The 22,135-nt window shown below is 50.7% G+C and overlaps 2 protein-coding genes across 2 annotated transcripts in view; one reads left to right on the top strand and one right to left on the bottom strand.

The window, feature by feature from the left end:
• LOC119433473 (putative sodium-coupled neutral amino acid transporter 7) overlaps window positions 1–22,135 on the bottom strand; it is a 531,279-nt gene that overhangs the window by 212,059 nt on the left and 297,085 nt on the right. The window lies entirely within an intron of this gene.
• Window positions 14,674–18,149, top strand: LOC125944716 (endothelin-converting enzyme 1-like). The gene is made up of 2 exons (XM_049665720.1): window positions 14,674–16,407; window positions 18,093–18,149. The coding sequence occupies exons 1-2, from the start codon at window positions 14,674–14,676 to the stop codon at window positions 18,147–18,149; spliced, it is 1,791 nt and encodes a 596-aa protein (XP_049521677.1).

Raw genomic sequence — 22,135 nt, 5'->3', positions numbered from 1 at the left:
AATGTGGCAGGCGCATTACACAGGCCAAATGACATCACGGTGAATTCAAATAAACCGTCGGGTGTGATGAAGGCCGTTTTCGGACGGTCTGACTCAGCCACAGGCACTTGCCAGTATCCGGATCACAAGTCTAAAGATGAGAAGAATTCGGCGCCTTGGAGGCAGTCTAGCGCGTCGTCAATGCGAGGTAGTGGATAAACGTCCTTGCTGGTGATCTTGTTGAGGCGCCTGTAATCCACGCAAAAGCAAATTGTGCCATCTTTCTTTTTGACAAGCACTACATGAGAAGCCCAGGGACCGTGCGAAGGTTTTATGACACCGCGTTGGAGCATGTCTTCAACGTGCTCAGCGATGACGCCACGCTCCGTGGCGGACACACGATACGGCCTCTGGAGTAAAGGCGCATGGTTGCCGGTGTCGATGTGATGGACAACAGTGGAAGTGCGACCTAGGCGAGATGGTTGGAGGTCGAATGACGTGCAAAAGCGGTCAAGGAGATCGACGATCTGGGCGTGCTGACTTGGAGTGAGGTTGGGATCAATACATCGGGAAAATGTTGGGTCACATGGCGGCGTCGGAGGAGAAACTTGAAGGGCCATAGCGTCAACCTGAGGAGAATCCGGGTCGTCAGGCACATCATAAAGGAAGCTTGGCTCGATTGCATCAGCATAACCAAGACACTCATCGTTGAGCAGGCTAGCAGGGCAAGGAAATAGGTTCGAGACATAAAGTGCGCTGGAACCTTGTCGAATGGCAAGAAGGGCAAACGGAGCAAGAAGAGATGACAGCGAGCAACAAGTTTAGACGGCGTGAAAAGAACTGTGGAGTCGGAAAACCCAACGCAGGAAATGGGTACAAGTGCGGCAGAGTATGGAGGAATCTCGGTGTCGGCGGTGACGAGCACACGACCGGAAGCGTCATCAGTATCTTCAAAAACGTTGGGGCCGAATGGCGACAGAGCGAGTTCAGCACGGGCACAATCTATAACGGCATGATGAGATGACAAAATCCTATCCTAAAATCATGGCATGGGAGCAGCGGGGCAGAATAGCGAACTCAACATGGTATAAAGTGCCGCTTATAAGAACACGCACGGTACACTTCCCTAAGGGTTCAATCTGCGCAGCGCTTGCTGTGCGTAATGAAACAGCAGAATATGGCGTCGCGACTTTTCTTAGTTGAAGACGAAGCTGGTTCGAAATCACTGATATTGCTGCTCCCGTGTCTACAAGCGCATGAACGGCAATGGCGTCTGCATAAACTTCAAGGACGTTCGCAGGAAATAAATTCGGTCTTGAGGAGTTTGTTGAGATCGCAGTTCTTGCCTCTGTAACTGCGTTGCTTAGTTTTCCTCTCGGAGAGCTTCAGGGCGGCGGACAAGCGGCGACAGAGAACGCCGACGGGGTGACGGGGACCGACGGGTATTGAAGGTTCGGGAAGCAGGAGGTGAGGCTTCGAATTGCTGAGCGGGAGAAGCGGAACGGAACGGAACGGAGTGTCGAAACCGTTGCTTGGTGCCCTCGGAGAATCCGAAGGATACCACCCGCGCCGGCGGCAAAACCGTGCTACATGCCCAGGCAGGCCGCAAGAATAACAGATAGGGTGGTTGTCATGGGTGCGCCATGGATTGAGAACAGCGGGCTGAGACTGATGGAGATATTGGCGAGGTGGTCGCACGGGCTGCTGTGGCGGCCAGTAGCTGCTTCGAGGTGCATATGTTGCAGCGACTTGCGGAGGTGAGGGAAAAGCACTGGTAGGTCTGGATTGAATAGCTGCAGACGGAGGCATTGGATTTGCGACAACGGCAGCGTACGTAAGTGGAACAGGCGTAGGAGGCGGTTGATGAGCAAGTGGTACGGCGCTAGCGACTTGGTCTTGTATCACCTGACGGAGATCGGGAGACAAGGGTGACTCCGACGCTTGACTGGCTGGCAGAAGAGAGAGTTGGCGTGCCACTTCTTCTCGTACAAATTGCTTGATTTGGTCGAAGATTGCTGAACTGGAAGGAGTAGCACTGACACCGTCACTCAGAGCTGAAAGCGCGACGTCCGGAGCGGAAGCTCGGCGCGTAGAAAGCCGTTGTTTGCGTAGCTCTTCATAGCTCTGGCAAAGCGAGGTGAGGTCGTTGACCGTCTGAGGATTCTTTGCCAAGAGCATTTGGAAGGCGTCATTGTCTATGCCTTTCAATGTGTTCTTGATTTTGTCATCTTCGGACATATCTGGGTTGATACGCCGGCAAATGTCAACTACATCTTTAATGTAGCAGGTTAAGTTTTCGCCTTTTGATGGGCCCGACAGCGAAGCTGTTGTTCAGCCCGAAGTTTGCGCACAGCAGGGCGACCGAATACTTCTTGAAGTTTCGTTCGGAACGCTGTCCAGGTAGAAAAGTCAGCCTCTTGGTTGCGGACCAAAGATGGGCGACCCCGGAAAGGTAGAATGGTACGTAACCAAGCTTGTCAGCGTCATTCCATTTGTTGTGGGTACTCACTCGGTCGTACGATGACAGCCAGTCCTCTACGTCATGATCGTCAGTGCCATTGAATACGGGAGGATCCCGTTGGCGTGGCGCACCAGGACAGACGACCAAAGGCGGTGCCGGGGGTGGATCGGTATAGGGCTAGTCTCCTCAGGCATGGGAGATGTGACAGGGATTGTCCGGCTGCGGAGATCCAGGTTTGCAACAGGTCCAGCACCTTCCATCAATTGTTACGAAGCACTTGGGGAAGTCAGCGTTCGCGACTATAGAACGATAAAGCGGCGAGAGGTAGCACAGCCGATCGAGCACCGACACAAGGCATGGTATGGTATGGTATGGTATGCCTTATCTGATGGCGCATACCCACTGCGGGGGATTGGCCAAGATTTGGATGGAATTAGGCAATCTTTTTAATACTAAAATCGGTAGAGCTAACTGGAGAAAATGAAAAAAAAATATTTAAGAAAATCTATTTGAAGCACTTATAAATTCCTCCACGGCTGAGCAAATATCCCTGTGGCACTTTCCAAGAGAGGAGGCTCCTAAAGAAAGGATGTTTAGAATAGAAAAGCTTAAACCAAGCTGTGTAAATTTTGATTTGAGAATATTTTTCCTTAAAGAAGAAAAACGGCGGCAGAATATGAAAAAAATGATCTATTGTTTCATCTTCTCCACAGAATGGGCACAGAGGGGAGGGCACCAGACCAGCCCTGTGACGATAGAAGTTTAATATTGGTACCCGACAACGTAATCGGGTAAAGATGACTTCAGTTTTTCTGGTGTGAAAGGATTTTTTGGGCCAAGGGAATAGGAGGTGTCGATATTCTGAGAAATTAGCTACAGCTGGGTTCAAGAAGTCTTGAATAATTGAATATCTCCTGAATCTAGTAGTCGTTAGGTAAGCTATTGTAGGAAGTAATCTTAATACAGGGCCACTGAGGGCCGCTCTCGCGAGACTGTCAGCCATTTCGTTCATGACTAATCCTTTATGTCCAGGCACCCAAAGCAATCTAATTAAATTTATGTGGGCAGGCACTAGAAAATGAAATGTACGTAAAAGGTTAGTGACACTATTTGCTGTGAGCGAGGAACATAAAGATAAAGAATCTGTTATTATTACTACCGCCGATATTGATGAATTTAGTTTGCGTAGGGCTAGAACTACAGCTAGAAATTCAGCCATAAATACGGAAAAGAAGTCCGGAATCCTGATTGCGAATGACCAATCTAGAGCAGGAGAGAAAATGCCAATTTGGTTAAATTAATCGAAAGAATTCTATATGGACACCTCTCTCTCTCGTCGTTCTCTCTCTCACAGACACATCCCCACTGCTTCTTATTTCACAGTACAATATATATATATATATATATATATATATATATATATATATATATATATATATATATATTGTAGTGGGGAATATGCATGTAGGCGCCGTGGGCATTGCCATCGCTTCGGCGCGAGACCCGAGCTCGAGCTACGGATGCCAACAGCTAGGACTGTGCCTACAAAGCTACTTGCGATCCCTCGGACGAGTCTCAATAAGTCCCCCTTTCACATGGTGGAGGTGCGGGGTAACCTCGAAAACTGGAACTCCGAAGCCGGACGCTCCCCACTGCTACGACCATGCCTGACGACACCGCCCAGGAAGATACACCTCCGCCTCCAGCGGTCATCGTTTCTGGTGTGTTGCGCCAGCGTGATCCTGCCGTCTTTAGCGGCACCGATGATCATGACGTGGAGGATTGGTTGTCATCGTACGAGCTGGTAAGCCGGCACAATAAGTGGGACGACGCCAGCAAGTTTCATAACGTGTTGTTTTACCTTACCGGCGTCGCGAACCTCTGGTTCCGAAACCACGAACACGATTTCACCACATGGACTGCATTCAAGACCAGTTTTGCAGAAGTGTTCGGGCGTCCCGCTGTGCGCAAGCTTCGCGCTGAACAACGCCTACGTGGGTGCGCGCAACTTCACGGTGAAACGTTCACCAGCTATATCGAAGATGTCATTGACCTGTGTAGGCGGGTGAATTCGTCAATGGCTGAACAGGACAAGATAAAACACATTATGAAAGGCATTGATGAGGACGCCTTTCAAATGTTGTTAGCGAAGGATCCGCGTACTGTGGCTGACGTCATCAACTTGTGCCAAAGTTTTGACGAGCTACGGAAACAACGCATCTTAGCTCGACGCCCACCACCCACGGAAGATTCGCTAGCAGCATTGGTTATTGGCGACAACCAGACAACTTTGCTGACTCAGATAAAAGAATTTGTGCGGGAGGAGGTTGCGCGACAGCTCTCCATTTTGCCGACCACGGAGAAGCCTTCTCACTCTTTGGCTCCAGCGATCCGGCAGATGATTCAAGAGCAAGTGACCGAAGCTCTTCCATGTTCGTCTCAGCCGGCTCCCGTGGCCGCACCTCTGACGTATGCTGAGGCGGCTGCACGGGCTCCTCGCCTACCGGTGTTCTCTCCTCCGCCTTCAGCGCCTCGCCCGCCGCTGTTCTCTCCTGCGCCTTTGCCTCGGCAGCCGGCGGCTCACTTCTTCGGTGCACAACAGCAGGATACAAATCCTTGGCGCACTGCTGATAACCGCCCCATATGCTACGCCTGCGGCACCCCGGGACATGTAGCGCGCTTCTGCCGCCGGCGTTTCCCGGCCTTCATGGGCACCACGCGAGCCCCCAACTACGGATTCCGACCATTTCGTATGCCACAACAGCCGCCACCGGAAGTCTACGTTGCTGATGACGTACCAGCTCCGGAGTACCAGCCCTTTGGTGCTCGTCGCTCGCCTTCCCCTCGCCGCCGCTCCCTCTCACCTATGCGTCGTCGGCCCAGCGCCAGTACTGAGGCGGAAAACTGATTTCCGCAGTTCCTGAGGCACGAACTGCGTCGTCGTCGGAAAATCGAAGTCCTCGCTTCTCCCCCGCTAACGTTATTGAAGTGTCAGTGGATGGCATCAAATCTTTTGCGCTCGTCGATACAGGTGCCGCCATATCCGTGATTAGCGAAAAGCTTTGCCGTTTATTACGTAAAGTGACCATGACGCCTTCGGTAATATCGCTTCGAACAGCCACCGCTCAACAAGTTCAGCCCGTCGCTATGTGCACTGCCAGGGTGCTGATTCGAGACATTTTGTACTCGATTGAATTCTTTGTGCTAACCTGTTGCTCCCACGATGTGATTCTCGGCTGGGATTTTCTGTCGCGCCATCATGCCGTCATTGACTGTGCACGTGCTGAGGTTCAGTTCTCCGTCCTGTGCGATTTGCCAACTCACGACTTGCAAGTTCCTGATGTTAGCAGGATCTGTGTAGCTTCAGATACTGACCTTCCTCCACACAGTGCTGTATTTGTCCCTCTTTCATGCACATCGCTTGCCGACGCGACGGTCTTGTTCAAACCCGTTGCCATCTTCAGTCGCCGCCACCCTATATCGTTGCCTTTCGCCCTCCTCACGGTTCACCATGGTGCTGCGGAAATACTGGTTTCTAACCCAAATTCGCACGTTTTGGCTTTGCGCTGTGGCGAGACTATTGGCACCATCCAGACTGTGGACGATGACGTTATTGTGTCTTTCCCTGCTGCCGACGACCAGGCTACAACTAACGTAGCAGCACTGACGCCCCATGTCCCATCTGACCGGATCTCACCAGATGTTTTTTGTCGCTCTATTGCCGATGACCTCGACCCGACACAACGTGAGCACCTACTTACCCTTTTAACTGACTTTCACGCCTCTTTTGACTTGAACCAAGCGTCATTAGGCCGCACAAGTACCGTTTCTCACCACATTGATACGGGGCGACACGCACCATTACGCCAGCCACCGTACCGCGTGTCATCCACCGAGCGTCGTGTCATTACTCAGCAAGTTTCGGACATGCTTGAACGTGGCGTTATCAGACCTTCATGTAGTCCTTGGTCGTCTCCCGTGGTACTGGTTAAGAAAAAAGATGGCTCGATTCGTTTCTGTGTGGACTATCGTCGCCTTAACAAGATTACACGAAAAGATGTCTACCCTCTACCGCGTATAGATGACGCCCTGGATTGTCTACATGGTGCCGAATTCTTTTCTTCTTTGGACTTGCGATCGGGTTATTGGCAAGTCCCGATGGATGAGTCCGACCGCTCGAAGACAGCTTTCATTACGCCTGACGGCCTGTATGAATTTACGGTGATGCCATTCGGCCTATGCAATGCACCTGCGACATTCGAAAGAATGATGGACAATCTTTTGCGAGACCTCAAATGGAAGACGTGTTTGTGCTACTTAGACGACGTAGTAGTTTTCTCCCCTGATTTCACCACTCACCTCACTCGTCTACGCGAAGTTCTGACTTGCCTTGCCACCGCCGGCCTTCAACTTAACTTGAAAAAGTGCCGCTTCGCAGCCCGCCATACTTGGTCACGTCGTTTCCAAAGACGGCGTCCGCCCCGACCCTGACAAGCTTCGTGCTGTCGCAGAATTTCCGCGGCCGACTACAGTGAAAGAGCTCAGAAGTTTTGTCGGTCTCTGCTCTTATTTTCGTAGCTTTGTGCGCAATTTCGCCTGCATCGTCGCACCTCTGACGAAGCTCCTTGCTGGGCCTGGTGACCTTCGTGATTGGACTCCGGCATGTGAACAAGCCTTCATCACTCTGCGTCGTCTACTTACCTCACCGCCCATTCTCCGTCACTACGACCCGAGTGCTCCGACCGAAGTTCACACGGACGCCAGCGGCGTTGGTCTTGGAGCCGTCCTTGCGCAACGCAAGCCTGGCTTCCCGGAATATGTGGTTGCCTACGCTAGTCGTGCCCTCACAAAGGCAGAAACCAATTACTCTGTGACAGAAAAAGAGTGTTTGGCTATAGTTTGGGCTTTAAGCAAATTTCGCCCTTACTTGTATGGCCATCCCTTTGACGTTGTGACAGACCACCACGCGCTGTGCTGGCTTGCGTCACTGAAAGACCCGTCGGGGCGTCTTGGACGTTGGGCTCTTCGACTCCAGGAATTTGACATTCGCGTCATCTATCGCTCCGGGCGTCAACATTCTGACGCGGATGCCCTCTCCCGGTCACCCGTGCGATCCGACGACACGCAACCCGCATCCACGGACTGCCCGGTTGCTGCGCTTACTGTTTCTGACATGCCTTCTGAACAGAGAAAGGATCCGTGGATTGCGTCTCTCATTGACATTGTAACTACTTCTTCAACGGATACATGCCCTCGAGCCCTTCGCCGCCAAGCCACCCATTTTGTGCTGCGGAACGCCATCTTGTACCGCCGGAACTATCAGCCAGACGGTCGCAAATGGCTGCTCGTCATCCCTCGCCATTTGCGTTCCGACATATGCACTTATTTCCACGCCGACCCACAACAAGCACATGCTGGCGTCCTGAAAACGTACGAGCGGCTCCGCCAGCGGTACTACTGGAGAGGCATGTATTCTTATGTGCGCAAATACATTCGGTCATGTGCAGCCTGTCAGCGACGCAAGACAACTCCTCATACGGCAGGCCCACTGCAACCTTTACCGTGTCCTGCACGTCCTTTTGACCGAGTCGGGATCGACCTTTATGGGCCCCTTCCATGCACTGCTCACAGCAATCGTTGGATAATTGTCGCAGTAGACCACCTAACAAGATACGCCGAAACTGCTGCTCTTGCTTCGGCTGCTGCTCGCGATGTCGCAGCGTTCCTCTTACGGCATTTCATTTTACGGCACGGCGCACCGCGAGAGCTGCTCAGCGACCGAGGCCGCGTCTTCTTGTCGGACGTTATTAATGAGCTACTGGCAGCGTGCCGCACTATTCACCGCACCACTACGGCGTATCACCCACAGACTAACGGTCTGACGGAACGGTTCAACCGCACTCTTGGTGACATGCTCACAATGTACGTTGCGTCGGATCATTCCAATTGGGACGACGCCCTCCCTTTTGTGACTTACGCGTACAATACCGCCACTCAGGCTACCACAGGCTTCTCACCATTTTTTCTTCTTTATGGACGTGAACCATCCTCTACCCTTGACACCGTACTTCCGTATCACCCGGACGCCTCTGAATTCACCCCGCTTTCAGAAGTTGCTCGACATGCTGAAGAGTGCCGTCAACTGGCTCGCTCATTCACATCGGATACCCAAGGCATCCAAAAAGATCGCCGCGACCACGATCAGCCAACACAGTCCTTCGCCGTGGATTCTCACGTTTGGCTTCGGCTGCCATTCCAATCTCCAGGCCTTAGCCCAAAGCTTGCTCCAAAATATCAGGGTCCGTACCGGATCGTTGAATGTACATCACCTGTCAACTACGTGGTCGAACCGGTGACACCGTCTTCGGACAAGCGCCGCCGCGGCCGCGAGACGGTTCACATCAGCCGCCTGAAGCCGTACCACGACCCCCTCATCGTGTCATCACCTTAGGTCGCCAGGATGGCTCACCTTTGCAGCGGGGGCAATTGTAGTGGGGAATATGCATGTAGGCGCCGTGGGCATTGCCATCGCTTCGGCGCGAGACCCGAGCTCGAGCTACGGATGCCAACAGCTAGGAATGTGCCTACAAAGCTACTTGCGATCCCCCGGACGAGTCTCAATAAATCCCCCTTTCAATATATATATATATATATATATATATATATATATATATATATATATATATATATATATAAGAAACCGTTTATTCCAGCCGAGCTAGAGCTACGACGAAGAAGAACAAGCTGTGTGGCTGATGATGATAAATACAGATGAGGAATTTGTACAAGTGATGATGATGTGTTGGTCCCTGCACGAAGAGACGGGCCGCAATAAGGCTTCATGACTATCCGGAGGCGGGAACAAAAGTCTGCCCGAATAATCGAAACGGCGGCTTCTGTGTCAATGAGAGCTTCGACGGGCACACCTTCCGCAAACACTGACAAGTTCGACGGTCGCTCTGGAGGAATTGTGGGCTGTCCGGTGGATGCAGTTTCCCCTCCTAAAACTGCATCGGAGAGTTTTCCGAGTGGCCGTTGGAGACATGAGAAGCAGGTCGTAGAGGTGATATGGAACGACGACGTGGAGAAGCCGACCTGCGGCGATATTGTCGAGAATTGAGAGGCGTGTTGGTAGGGTACGGAGGAAAGGGTGATCGGTGAAATGAAGAGCGGTAGGAGGTTCTCTGGTAGCCCGTTGCTGGTCGGACGCCTGTTCGCTCTTCGGGTGTATAACCACGTTGCTCATGCTGTTGACGCCTTCGACAGAACCGGGACATATGCCTGCGATAGCCACAGTAGTAGCAAATGGGTCGAGCAGGAAGCGGAGCGGAGCGGTAAGGCTGCACCCGCACTGGTGGCGTCAGTGAAGCCACAGGGACATAGTGGTCCGTTGGTAGAGGGGCCGCGGTGACCGGAGGGAGAGCCGCGACGTCGGCATGTGTTGGCGCCTGTCGAGCGCAGGGACCGGAGGTGACGCAGAGGCGATCTCTTGCTTGATTATCTCGCGTAAGCCGGTCAGAGAAGGGAAGACGCCAGGTTCTTTCGCTCAGGAAGAGCACTGCCCGTGAAGTTCCTCCCGAACGATATCACGTATGAGCGTGTGCAATTCTACTGCTGAAGGCAGGCGGAGGTCTGTGTTATCCGTGCATAGTCGTAGATATTGAAGTTCCTCTAGGCGCTGGCAAGTGGCTATTACATCTTGGATGGTGGCAGATTTTGTGCGGCGAGTGCGCTAAAGGCGATTGTGTTTATGTCTTTAATAAAAAATGTCACAGTTTCGCCCTAAGGGCGAAGCAATGAATGCGATAGCAACACAGCAATGTCATACGAAGTAAGGTGAGCGGCTTTGGTAGCAATATGAATTGTAGTAAACATGAGCTGATTAAGTAAGCAGGTGTGCTGCGACGTAAGTAGACCGACATGAAGAGAGACTCGATGACCACGAGAAGGCGCTTGTGAAACGGTGGTGTGGATGAGAAGCGCTGCCCGTGGGCAGCGCGTGCGAAGGGACACACCTGTAGCGCTGCACTGCCGATCCGGGCAGCATTGCATGTGTAGCGTGCGTTGGAAAATGTGGCCCGACTATTACTAACTGTGGTGTGAGCGCGCACAAACAAACATGAATAGATCACACTGAATGACTGCAGACAACGACTGTCAAAACGCTGGCAGCAAGCGCATATATACGCCGCAGCGGGCGAAGGTACGTGCGGTCTATCGCTTCAACGGAAACTGAGCGGCGAATGCACAGCGCATAAAGGTCAGAGCCGTGTGGAGATAAGAGACGGTGCGAGCGAGCGACGAGCGCGGTTGTTGGCAGAGTAGAAATGCGCCCCCCCCCCCCTCCGGCGCTCGCTTTCCGCTTCCTTGCTTGCGCGTGGAAGATTGAGTGCGTTCGCTCTCCGTAACAGCGTGCGTCCCCGCACGCTTCCGCTCGGGCATACGGCGCGCGGCGAAGATTTTATCTATACGGAACCTCACGGCGACGGCGACGCCGACGGCAGAAATCCGGTGGAAGTGTCCATATAATTGCTATCGCAATAATATGCCGTATGGGGTCGGTCTGGGACATGGTGGCATTGACACATTTGCGCGAAGCTAGCACATCCTCAATGTATGATGTGTACGATTCCCCGGGGAACTGGACGCGCTCACCGAGCTTCTTCTTCGCGACCTCAGTGCGAACAGCGGAAGCGCCGAAGATCTGACGAAGTTGCTGCGTGAACGTTTCACAGTCGGGGAGACCAGGCTGATGGTTTCAAAGCCAGGTTTTCGCGACGTCCGTGAGGTAGAAGGGGACATTGAGCAACTTCTGTGTGTTATCCCGCTTATTGAAGTCGCTTGCCAGGTTGTAGTTTTGGAGCCATTCCTCGACGTCTTTCCCCGCAGACCAGCGAAGACTGGTGGGTCACGGTGGCGGTTGTGGATGGCCACGACGGATGGCGAAGGCTGTGCTGGGGTGGTAGTAGCGGACGTGCTCGGATTGTCTTGAGCAGACATGGCAGTAGGTGGTATGCGGCGACCCGAGCGGGCGAGAGGTCTCTGGGAACGAAAAGCACCTTCCACCACTTCTAAGGAACCGTTTATTCCAGCCGAGCTCGAGCTACTACGAAGAACAAGCTGTGCGGCTGATTTATGATAAATACATATGAGGAATTTGTACAAGTGATGATGACGTAGAGAGAGTAAGAAGAGTCAGTCATGGGTCGCGCTCACAATGTATATATATATATATATATATATATATATATATATATTTAGTAAGTACAAGTAATTTCCCCTATGTTGTTCTTGGTGTCATTGTTTGTTGGCTTCTTGTGATATGAATAATAAAAATCGGGCTACTTGGTTTCCTTTCTTCTCGTTCATTACACAACGAGGGCTCGAATCCGGCAACATTGATGCCTTCAGGTAGCATATGTGGGTTTATTGACCAGTTGCCAACACCCAAAAAAGATCACGTGCTCGTGACGCCTGCGGCAGAAAGGATGTTCCACATCCGCCCCAAGGTTTCTGAGTGGTGGCGCTGGCTAACACTCCCAGGGTTAGTTCTAGTTGTAACACATAAATACCCCAGAAACTGGATGGGAAAACGGTTCCGCGGTAGCTCAATGGTGAGAGCATCGCACGCGTAATGCGAAGACGTGGGTTCGTTCCCCACCTGCGGACAGTTGTTTTTTCATCCGTTCTCATTTTCCATTAATTTATCATTTCTTTAATTCAATTAGTAAGTACAAGTAATTTCCCCTATGTTGTTCTTGGTGTCATTGAAAAATCCAGTTACTACTATATATGTAAAACTCGACGGATTACCAACATTTTTTATATCCCTGGCGCAGAGAATTTTCCCAGACACAAAAAAATGGAAGTGCCCATCACGAGGCTACGCTGTCGCATATAGATACCGACGCTAAATTTCTATCAACACAGGTCTGGACTTGTTCCTTCAGCAATGTGCTCATTTTGAGGCGTGCTGGAGACAACGCATTATTTCTTTTGTCTTGTAGACGTTTCGCTATAATAAGAGAAAGATTATTACAAACTCCGCTACGCAGTGTTGGTATAATTTGTCTGTACCTGTGATCCTGCCTTTTAGAGCCTGTATTCTTGGTTTCAGCAACAGAAATGTTTGCTGGTCAGTTGGAAATTTTCTTACTGAATCCAATATATTATAATTTTAACTGAAATTCATAGCGCTAAAACGACACAAGGACGAGGAAGAACACGGGACGAGCGCTCGTCCAATCTCCTCACCCTTATCAACGCCTTCGTATTATGCCACGTCACGTACACGATTTCTATGCACAACTGGCTCAGAGCGGAGCGAGACAAGCTCAATGCTCTCATCCGCAAAGTAGTCAAAAGGGCTCTCGGGCTACCCATTAGGACACATACCGAAGATCTCATCAAGCTGGGGGTACACAACACCGCCGAGGAGATTGCCGAAGCCCAAGAACGCGCGCAACTCGCTCGCCTGACCACCACAGCGGCAGGTAAATGCATCCTCGAAGAGCTGGGTTACCCTCCTGTGGTATCTTCGAGGGTCAGTACCCCGATCCCTAGGTGCATTCGAGACAAGTTCGAAGTGGCCCCCGTGCCTCGAAACGTCCATCCCGTCCACAACGAGGGCAGACGCAAGGCGAGAGCATGCAGTAGCGATTCTGAAACAGATCTATCAACAAGGCATCAGAGCGCGCTTCGTCGACGCCGCGGAGTACAGCGATGGAAATACCTTTGCCGTCGTCGTGGTCGACTCCAGCGGCAAGCTTTCCAATAGCGCTTCAATTCGCACTTCAGACCCCGAAGTCGCCGAGCAAGCCGCCATCGCCTTCGCCCTGCTAGACGGTCGTGGGTCTGAGATCTACAGCGATTCCAAAACGGCAGTTAGGGCTTTTCAGAAGGGTCGCATCGCCGAGCAAGCTGCTCGTCTTCTTAGCGTCTGCAATCCGGATGCTCTCACGCATCATTCGATTCACTGGTTTCCCGCTCACGTAGGGTCGGTCGAGGGTGCTCCCCCGAATCTCAATCAGTCTGCTCACGAGGCTGCGCGCGACCTCACCGACCGCGCTTCCTCTGTAAGGAGAGCCGACACCCCTCCCCCCTCCCCCCTACGGCCACAGGGATGCTCCCGCTACTCACAACGAGGTAACAAAATTTTTCTACATCTCCAGAGGGGTCTTTCCACCCCCTCACCCCAAATTGAATAGGGCGCAATCTGTTTCGCTTAGACTTTTACAGACCGGCACATATCCGTGTCTGGCCGTTCTGCACGAACTAGTTTACCCTGACGTATATCGCGACGACGCCTGCCCATCCTGCGGGCAGACCTCCACTCTAGCACACATGCTCTGGGAGTGCGGGTTGAGATACCCCAAGTTCAGCAAGGATGAGTAGGACTCGCTTCTGCGTAGCCCCGCTCTAGACAAGCAAATCCTGGCTGTCCGGCGTGCCCGCGACCGGGCCGGTGGGCTAGACCTGCCGGTCCCGACGTGGGACTAGCCGGGTGCGCGACGAGTTCGCGTCCTCGCCGGACCTGTAATAAAAGTTATTTCACTCACTCACTCGTCCCGTGTTCTTCCTCGTCCTTGTGTCGGTTTAGCGCTATGAATTTCAATTAAAATTACAATGACCTACCAACACGCCCAAACTTCTTCCCTGCCAATATATTACCCTGATAAATTGATTCCTAATTTTTCGATTCAGCATGCGGTGTTATTTTTTTTACCTCCCCCTGCATTATACGTTTAACATGGAAGTCGCAATATATATATATATATATATATATATATATATATATATATATATATATGTGTGTGTGTGTGTGTGTGAACAAGAAGAAACGAAACCGAGGGCCCTAATCTTTATTAGTCATATCATATGAAGCCAACAAACAATAACACCCATGACAGCATATATGGAAAATTGTAGTTCTTCACTGAATTACAGAAATGATAAATAATGGAAAAATGAAAGTCGCCAAAAAAACAAATGCGGCCAGTTGTTTTTTCATGACCAATTCCCCACTGTGGGTATGTGCCACAATTATTCAAGACAACAGCAACAACAACATAAGCGATTGCCAGTAAGCTAGTGGGCGTAACAAACGCGCCGTGTCATCGTGCATGTTGAGCGTAGTCATAAACTTGCGACTTTGCAAGTGCGGCAACACATTCTTCTGGTGTGCAAGACGACAGCCGTGCCCTGGTGGCCCTCTGCCGTGGACGAGGCCGCCGATGTCTGCCGCCGTCGTCGACCACGCCAAGACGCGCCGAACTCCGTTCTTCTGGTGCCAACTGTTGACTGCCTCGGCTGTGGTCGCGGGGGCAACGGCCGTGTGCTTGACGGCCATCCAGATCCTGATGGAACGAAGCGCCGGGCCCTGCACCACGGACGCGTGCCGTAGTGACCAGCGCCGACTGGCCGCCATCGTGGATCCCCACAAGGCGCCTTGCGACGACTTCTACGGCTTCGTCTGCAGCGGCGCTACCTGGAACCACGGCGGCGTGCTCAGAGAAGTGGAGCATGCAAACCTCATGAGGCTGAACGCCTCGCTCCTCGGGTACGCCGCCAGCAAAACCGCGCACGCATTTGTTAAGCTTGTCACATTCTACGCGTCGTGCCACAGCGCATTCACAGGACAACACGACCTCCGTGCAACAATAAGCAGCTTCCTTCGGAACCTCGGCGTATCCCCGAGAGTATGGCTTCGGGCCAAGGCTCTCGAGGACCTCCTGGATCAAGTTGTGTATTTATCCTTGCACCGAAGTATACCGAGTTTTCTCTGGATTCGGACTGAACCGTCGGGCTTAGTCTTCATACAGCCAGCCCTTCCTCTGTCAAAAAGGCTCAGGGCCCCCGTCTACAACGACATTCAGAGGCTGCTGCAGAGCTTTGTCAGTGCCTTCGAGGAAATCAAAAAACAGGAAGAGCGGATTTTCGACCTCCACGTAATAAACGTTCGCCTAGAGGCGGTTCAAGTTACAGAAGAATGTCTTGTAGTACGTGTCAGACAAGCATTTAGCTTTCTTACGCCCCAAAACATGACACTGTGGTTATCTAAGATCAACAAGTACCTTCCGAATAAATCACGACTGGCACCAGATTCGCTGATCGTGGTCAGGAACGCGGATCTTTTGGGCAACCTGTCGCGCTCTTTGCAAGCCTCTCACCGAGAAGTCAGAAATCTCTACATCCTTATGACACTGCTCGATGCTGTCCTAGAGTGGGAATACGTACGCTTAAAGCTTGCCGGCTCTGAGAACGTCGCCTTCGAGACGGTAAACTACTGCGCTGCTATGAGCCAGTCGCTGATGACAAAACTCTGGACAGCGTTCGTCGCCCGCACGCTCGTCAGCCGTGAAACAGACGCTCGAGCCATCCGAGACGTCGTCAGCGCCGTGACGGAGAGGTTTAAAGACGATTTTATTGCCGTCACTTGGCAGAGTGAGGTGGCCAAAGTGAGAACACTTCAATGGATGAGCGCTATGCGCTGGCGTCTCCCCGACGAGAGAGACTTCGACGTGGACGCCGCCCTGGCGTCTGTCGCTCACGTGCCGGAAATGTGCGGATCGCACTTTCTGAATGTGGGCTATCTGAGGCTACTAACCAGCACGGGCGCCGTGGGTGTTGGCGAGCAACATGCCGCGGAGAAGCCTATTGTCGCGTACGACTACGACGGGAACACGCTCACAGTCACCGTTGGTGCGCTGGTGAAGCCTCTCTACTACAGCGATGGTGAGCTCCACTTGAACATGGCGTCGTTGGGCTTTATCTTGGCTTACCAACTCTGGAATGCAGTCGCCAGGCATGCGACGTGGGGGCAGCAGCCGCCTTCTCCCACCCTGTGGGTCTTGGATGAGGAGGCGGCCTGTTACATCAAAGGATATGGCAACCCGTCGGAGGAATCCGTTTTACAAAATGCATTTCTCAAGCTGGAACTGCTCAGCAGAGTGAAGGCGCTGAGGACGGTCTTAGACGCTTCGTCCGGATCTCTCGATATGCGCATAAAAAAACCCGCTCCAATGTGGCCGCATATCACGCAACTCCAGTTCTTTTTCATCCGCTACTGCTCTATGATGTGTTCAAGGCAATTGTCCGACCTGCACCGTAGTCTCTTTTGTGACATTCCTGTATCATCAACACTCCATTTTAAGAACTCCTTTCAATGTACGGCAAGGGACATCCTAGGCGCTAGAAGCGCATGTACTGTCTCATAATTCCGCCCTTAAATATCCAACATCATATCGAACTGCAATATTTAATTCACTAAACAATTTGAAACTGTAATGATGGTTTGTGTCATGTATGACAAACTGTTCGTACGAGTGCTGTTTAGACATGAACGCAGTTGTTCGTGACTGGGCCGTGCCGGTGCCTGAGGGTCTCGTTGGCGAACGATGCGATAGCACTGTGGTGATATCAGCATCGAGTGCTACAGTACTGTTGTGCTATTGTTACATAACGGCACGTTACCGCTAACCCATACCGAACTGCTATTACATGCGAACGGCCAAAAGTTGCTCCTGGATTAGTTGGTACCAGGTTTGGAGGAGGAGGAAACAACTTTATTTTGCTAATTTGGCTTAGTGAGGGGTGGCTACTAGGTGATGCCTCACAGCCACCTCCTCGGCTCTTTTGATGGCCTGAAGTTGTACCAGGTTTGGCTTTCGTATTAGAAACTACTCACCCAGGAATTGAGGGCGTTTGAGTAGAGTTTGCCTGCTCCATTAGCACGATGCACGCCTTGAACTTCAAAGAAGTACTGACGCGAAAAATCTCGTTTTGCTTTTTAATGCGGCACGTTTTTCCTCACCGTCCGGCGTCCGGCTATAGCCTCAGTCGCGCACTCCGCGCATCACCCGCAAAGACTGTTGGCAGCAGATGCTTGAGAGTGACCTCAAGCGTTCTCTCCCACGCACTCTGTCGTCTGAAGCAGGTGTGACGTCTAGTTAAGCGGTGCGTTGTGCGTGCGACTGTTTCCTCATTCGCTCTACGCTGACATGTCGTGCTTTGTACTCCAGGTGGCGTAAGGCGTTATACTACAGATTGCGTCAGGGAGGCTCATGTTACACTAATATATAAAACCGGGTGCTACCAAAGCATGCAATAAGCTGCTTCAGATTATTCCAGCGCCTCCTATTCCAGCGTTTCCTATTCCAGCGTCTCCTTTTCCAGCGTCTCAACTATTCCAGCGTCTCCTAAGCGAGCCTCACAGGGGAACAGGTTCATTCGCGTAAGCCTCTTCGTGCTGCTGCTAAGCAAACGTCGACACGAGCAACCGGACGGGCAATACACAAGTAAAGTACACACTCAGCGAAAATGCTAAATCATATACCGTATTTTTGCGCGTATGATCCGCACTCCCAATTAGAACAGCCCGCGAAAAAAATCTGCGTGTATAATACGCGGTATTAACTGCATACAACAACGCTCAAATCGTTGCAACAACAGTATCCACTCGGGGATGCGCGACTCGTCGACGTCATATCTACCACCAGCTATACCACCATCATATCTACCACCAGAATAAGGGAACCACCACGCGTGGTTCCCTTATTCTTCGGTGATGCTGGCAAAGCTTAATTCACACGCCGGACGTTATCGCCGACGAATCAGTCACCTGATATGCCACGTCAATCGGATCACTTCGCAGATAACTCACACGACAGCCGATGACAGCGAGGACCCTCGCATGGGCAACGCCGATTGAGCAAACGCGACCGAGCCAAAACCGGTGATTTGGCTCACAGCCGTATCGCGAAGCGAGCAGCGGGAACGGGTGACGTATGAGTTTGCCGGCGCCGCGTGCGCCATTCGCTAACTACTAAACGCAAAATGGCGACCCGTAAAGCGGAGAATGGGCAACCATGAGAGAGGGGAGAAGGGAGCTTCAACACGTAGGGGTGGGGATAGGGTGAGGATACCTAGGAGATAACGTAACTTTGAATGGCGGAGAACCCTGCCTTGAAGTGTGGCACCACGGCAATGTGCGCCGCACTGCCGTGAAGCCACACTTCACAGCGGAATTCACCTGTAATTCGCACCCGCATATTATTGTTGTTGATTTTTTAATTTCGGGGCAAGTTATACGCGCAAAAATACGGTACATTGTGCATCTAAGTGAATGCATTAACATAGACTTCAAAATGGCGTGGAATCTGCATAATTACGGTATAAAGCGTCGATACCTCGACTGTGAAACAAATAATTATATCACATTTTAATGCGACTCTTGCGACACCAAGTGCAACAAAGTTCGGTATGCAGCAGAACTGATAGTTGGACGAGTTGGTACGAATTCATAGTGAAATATTTAGCGCGCACAATTGACAAACGCTCGTGTGTCCCCCTTCACTGTGTCCTTGTCAATTGTGCGCGCTAAATATTTCACTATAAAGTTCCGTATGATGCAGCTCCGCTCGGGGAGGGCACGACGGAGATCATTCAGGCACCCTAACATTCAGGCATGATCGATGGACGCCGCGTCTCCTACCAGTGACGCGAGTGATCCTATGCAAGTGCGTCGACGGAAGACTGCCGAAGATCACATCTTCTGATACGTTGATGATTTCCTGATCTTCACACAGAACAGGGATCCTTCTCGTGAAGTGGTGAATGTTTTAAAGGTTTTCAAAGGAAATAGCATGGGCCTCACTTTCACTACGGAAGTTCCTAAAAATAATGAATTACAATTTTTAGACTTGCGCGACTGGTCCTCACTAAAGACCATATATGCTGGTGCTACCATCCAAGGACTGTAAAACCTGTTCTTAGTTACGCGTCCGGGCACTCCAAGTTAATCAAGAGGGGCATAGTCAAAGCCAGTATAACGTCCGTTTTACAAAAATCATGTGTGTATGCCATGAGCGAGAGTTTAAGAGGTCAGTTGAAAAAGTTCCAAAATTCAGGTTACCCCACGCAGGTAATCACATCGGTATGCAATAACATAGCCATGGAAGTAAAGGACTGAAAAAAAGCTACCGCTAAACGAGAGAAGGGAGGAGAAAATGGCATTTATTCCTTATGTTCAAAAGTTCGCACATCATTTGAAAAATATCGGGAGTAGGTACAACGTTGACGTGAAACTCACGGGGGGGGGGGGGGGGGGGGGGCAGTCCAGCAAATGCGTACACGATCTACTTAGAGAACACAATGCATCGTTAAAGTCTACTAGCTATACTAGCTCATCTAGCCATGCACAGCAGGAATTGTAGAAACGGAGAGTGTAAGCCACAGTTCAGTGACACGCAGATTATTTTTCGACAGAAAGATCGAATAACTCGCGAAATAGTCGAGGCGTACCATATGTTAGGAAAAGGGGCAGCGATTGCGTCAGTCAGACAACCATTACGCTGCATGACAAAGAGTATATGCGTATTTGGACAGACAAGAATTGCGCTATATAGTCTTCTGAGGGGTTAAAGTCTTGGTGCTCCTGTCATGAGTGTCACATCTTGCTTTGTTTGCACATGCGCGAGAATACTGTAACACCTTTATGAATGTTTTTCTGTCCAATAAAAAAAAAATAAAACGCCTACAAATCTTATTTGAATTCTCACAAGGTGGACTTCCAAAAACCCGTTAGGTATCTAACAGAGAGGAGTTTAGCATTCTTAGGAAATATATCAAAGTCAACACCTACAGTAGGAGCCGGTACATATGAGAAAACCAAGGCGTGGTTTAGAACCTCAAGTTTGCAAAAGCCTCTGCACAATAATTCTGGGGACAATGTAGTACAAACCACTGATTCTGAAAAAATGCTGCCAGCTCACAAATGAAAACATAGTAGGAGCGTCTCGGGGTAGAATCATAGATGATCAGAAATATTTGGACAGTCAGTTACGAAACCGAGTTTGAAGCAGTGTTGCCAGGTCCGACGAGGCGGCGTAGCCAAAAGCTAGAGAAGTTGTAGCCTAAATGTAGCCAAACACAAAAAAGTGCAAAAAATGTCGTAGCCAATATAGCCATTTTTATTTGCAGTTTTATTTGTGTTACATTTTCACATTCGACTACGGCAATCCTTTTTTTGCACAACCCGTCACAACAAAATATTCGTGCCACCGTGACGGTCGGCCCTTGACATCAACAACGGCGACATCATTCTTGCACAGAACACTTTTTGGTTGGCCCCGGAAGCTCTCAAGTTCCAGCGAATCGCTGCAGAAGGCGAAATCAGTGCTTTTATTTTATGACAGATAGTACTAAGTTACTATTTTTAGTTATTTACAATAATATTAATTACAAACTCTGCTTTTTAGCTGTCATGAATGCAAAATAATGGTTAGCATCATAGATCTCTCACGTCATCTCTGCCTGCGGTGTAGAAATTCAGCTGTCTAGCGATCTGCGACGTGCTCACGGCTTCTTTTTTTATGCGCTAAAACAAGTCTTTCGCGCTATGATATCTCGTGTTATTTGTCTCATCGTCCTATCTTGTTTTCCCGTTTTTTTTTTCAATTATCTTGGCCCGGGTTAGCTATTACATGCTCTATATACAGTCCATTTACGTCAACCTGGCCGTCATCTTAGGTGTCTAGCACGGGAAGACCATGCGTTAAAATAAAGTGTCAGACAGCAGATGCCATTCGCTGTCTGAATCGGTGTAAGCGAAGCTTTAAAATATTACTGCACAAAACGGCACTGAAATAGCGTGCCCGACGCAAAATCCAAACAAATTTTGCGTCTTGCGTATGCGCAGTGGCTTCGACGCTATTTCTTTGAGGCCCCAAAGTGTTTGAGGCCTCTATTCTAAAACTCTCTAATAATTGCTGGGGTTTTATGTGACAAAACCACGATATAATTGGGAGGCATGACGCAGTGGGGGACTCCGGATTAATTTTGGTCACCTCGGCTTCTTTAACGTACACCTAAATCCAAGTACACGGGTGTTCCTGCATTTCGCCTTGATCGAAATGCGGCCGCCGTGGCCGGGAATCAAACTCGCGTCCTCGAGCCAGCAGCGCGACACCTCACAAGCTAAGCTAACACGGTGGGTGAAGTTTAGGTGATGTGGTGCACTGATGTCATCGTGGCAAACATGTTTCGATATTAGCAGAATGAGTATCTGCATCCGTCACGTTATGGGCAAACCATCTAGAAATAAAAGCACCAGAACCCACCGTTGGCTCGGAGTCTTGCATGCTCCCATTCTTTTTTATACGTTCTCGCATACTTGGCCAACTTCCCTATGTTTGGATTCTCCTCTCTGATGAGGATCCGATCTTACGTCCAACCTATTGAAAATAATCTCGAATGTAAGCACGAGCAAAAATTCACCTAGCAGGAGAAGGAAAATGGCAGCAAAGCTTCGCGCGAGATACGTGGCGTATGTCGAAAGCTGTGCCCGGCACGATACTTCACCCAGAATTAGGACATGGTCATGAACACACTGGAGCGTGTCATCCACCCGCGCTTCTCTTCTTTCATGTCGGCGCCACGATCGCCCGACTGCCCCGACCCTATGTTATTGCTCTCCCTTGCTGAGCATAGCCATGTTAGTACAGTGTACTGTGAAAAACCCACTACTCCTAGGTCCATCCCTACGCGCGGGGATCGGGTACATAACGGTCAAACGGGGTCTAAGTTTAAGTGCAAAAAGATCAAAGCCACCGGCCCAGACAACGGCGCAGAGAGGGAAGGGGAGGGGGGGGGTCATTCCGCGCACGCACACACGCACAGCCACACGGCCGGCTCAGC

This window comes from Dermacentor silvarum, chromosome 1, assembly GCF_013339745.2.
Source record: "Dermacentor silvarum isolate Dsil-2018 chromosome 1, BIME_Dsil_1.4, whole genome shotgun sequence".
NCBI classification, from domain to species: domain Eukaryota; kingdom Metazoa; phylum Arthropoda; class Arachnida; order Ixodida; family Ixodidae; genus Dermacentor; species Dermacentor silvarum.
The sequence above is the reverse complement of the archived record's forward strand: the minus strand, read 5'-3'. Positions and strand labels throughout refer to the sequence as shown.

Excerpts from the sequence above, each read along its gene's own strand:
- LOC125944716 (XM_049665720.1), top strand. The coding sequence starts at position 14,674 with ATGTCTGCCGCCGTCGTCGACCACGCCAAGACGCGCCGAACTCCGTTC. Across the intron at positions 16,408-18,092 it reads GAGTGAAGGCGCTGAGGACG|ATAACTCACACGACAGCCGA; the intron begins GTCTTAGACGCT and ends ATCACTTCGCAG.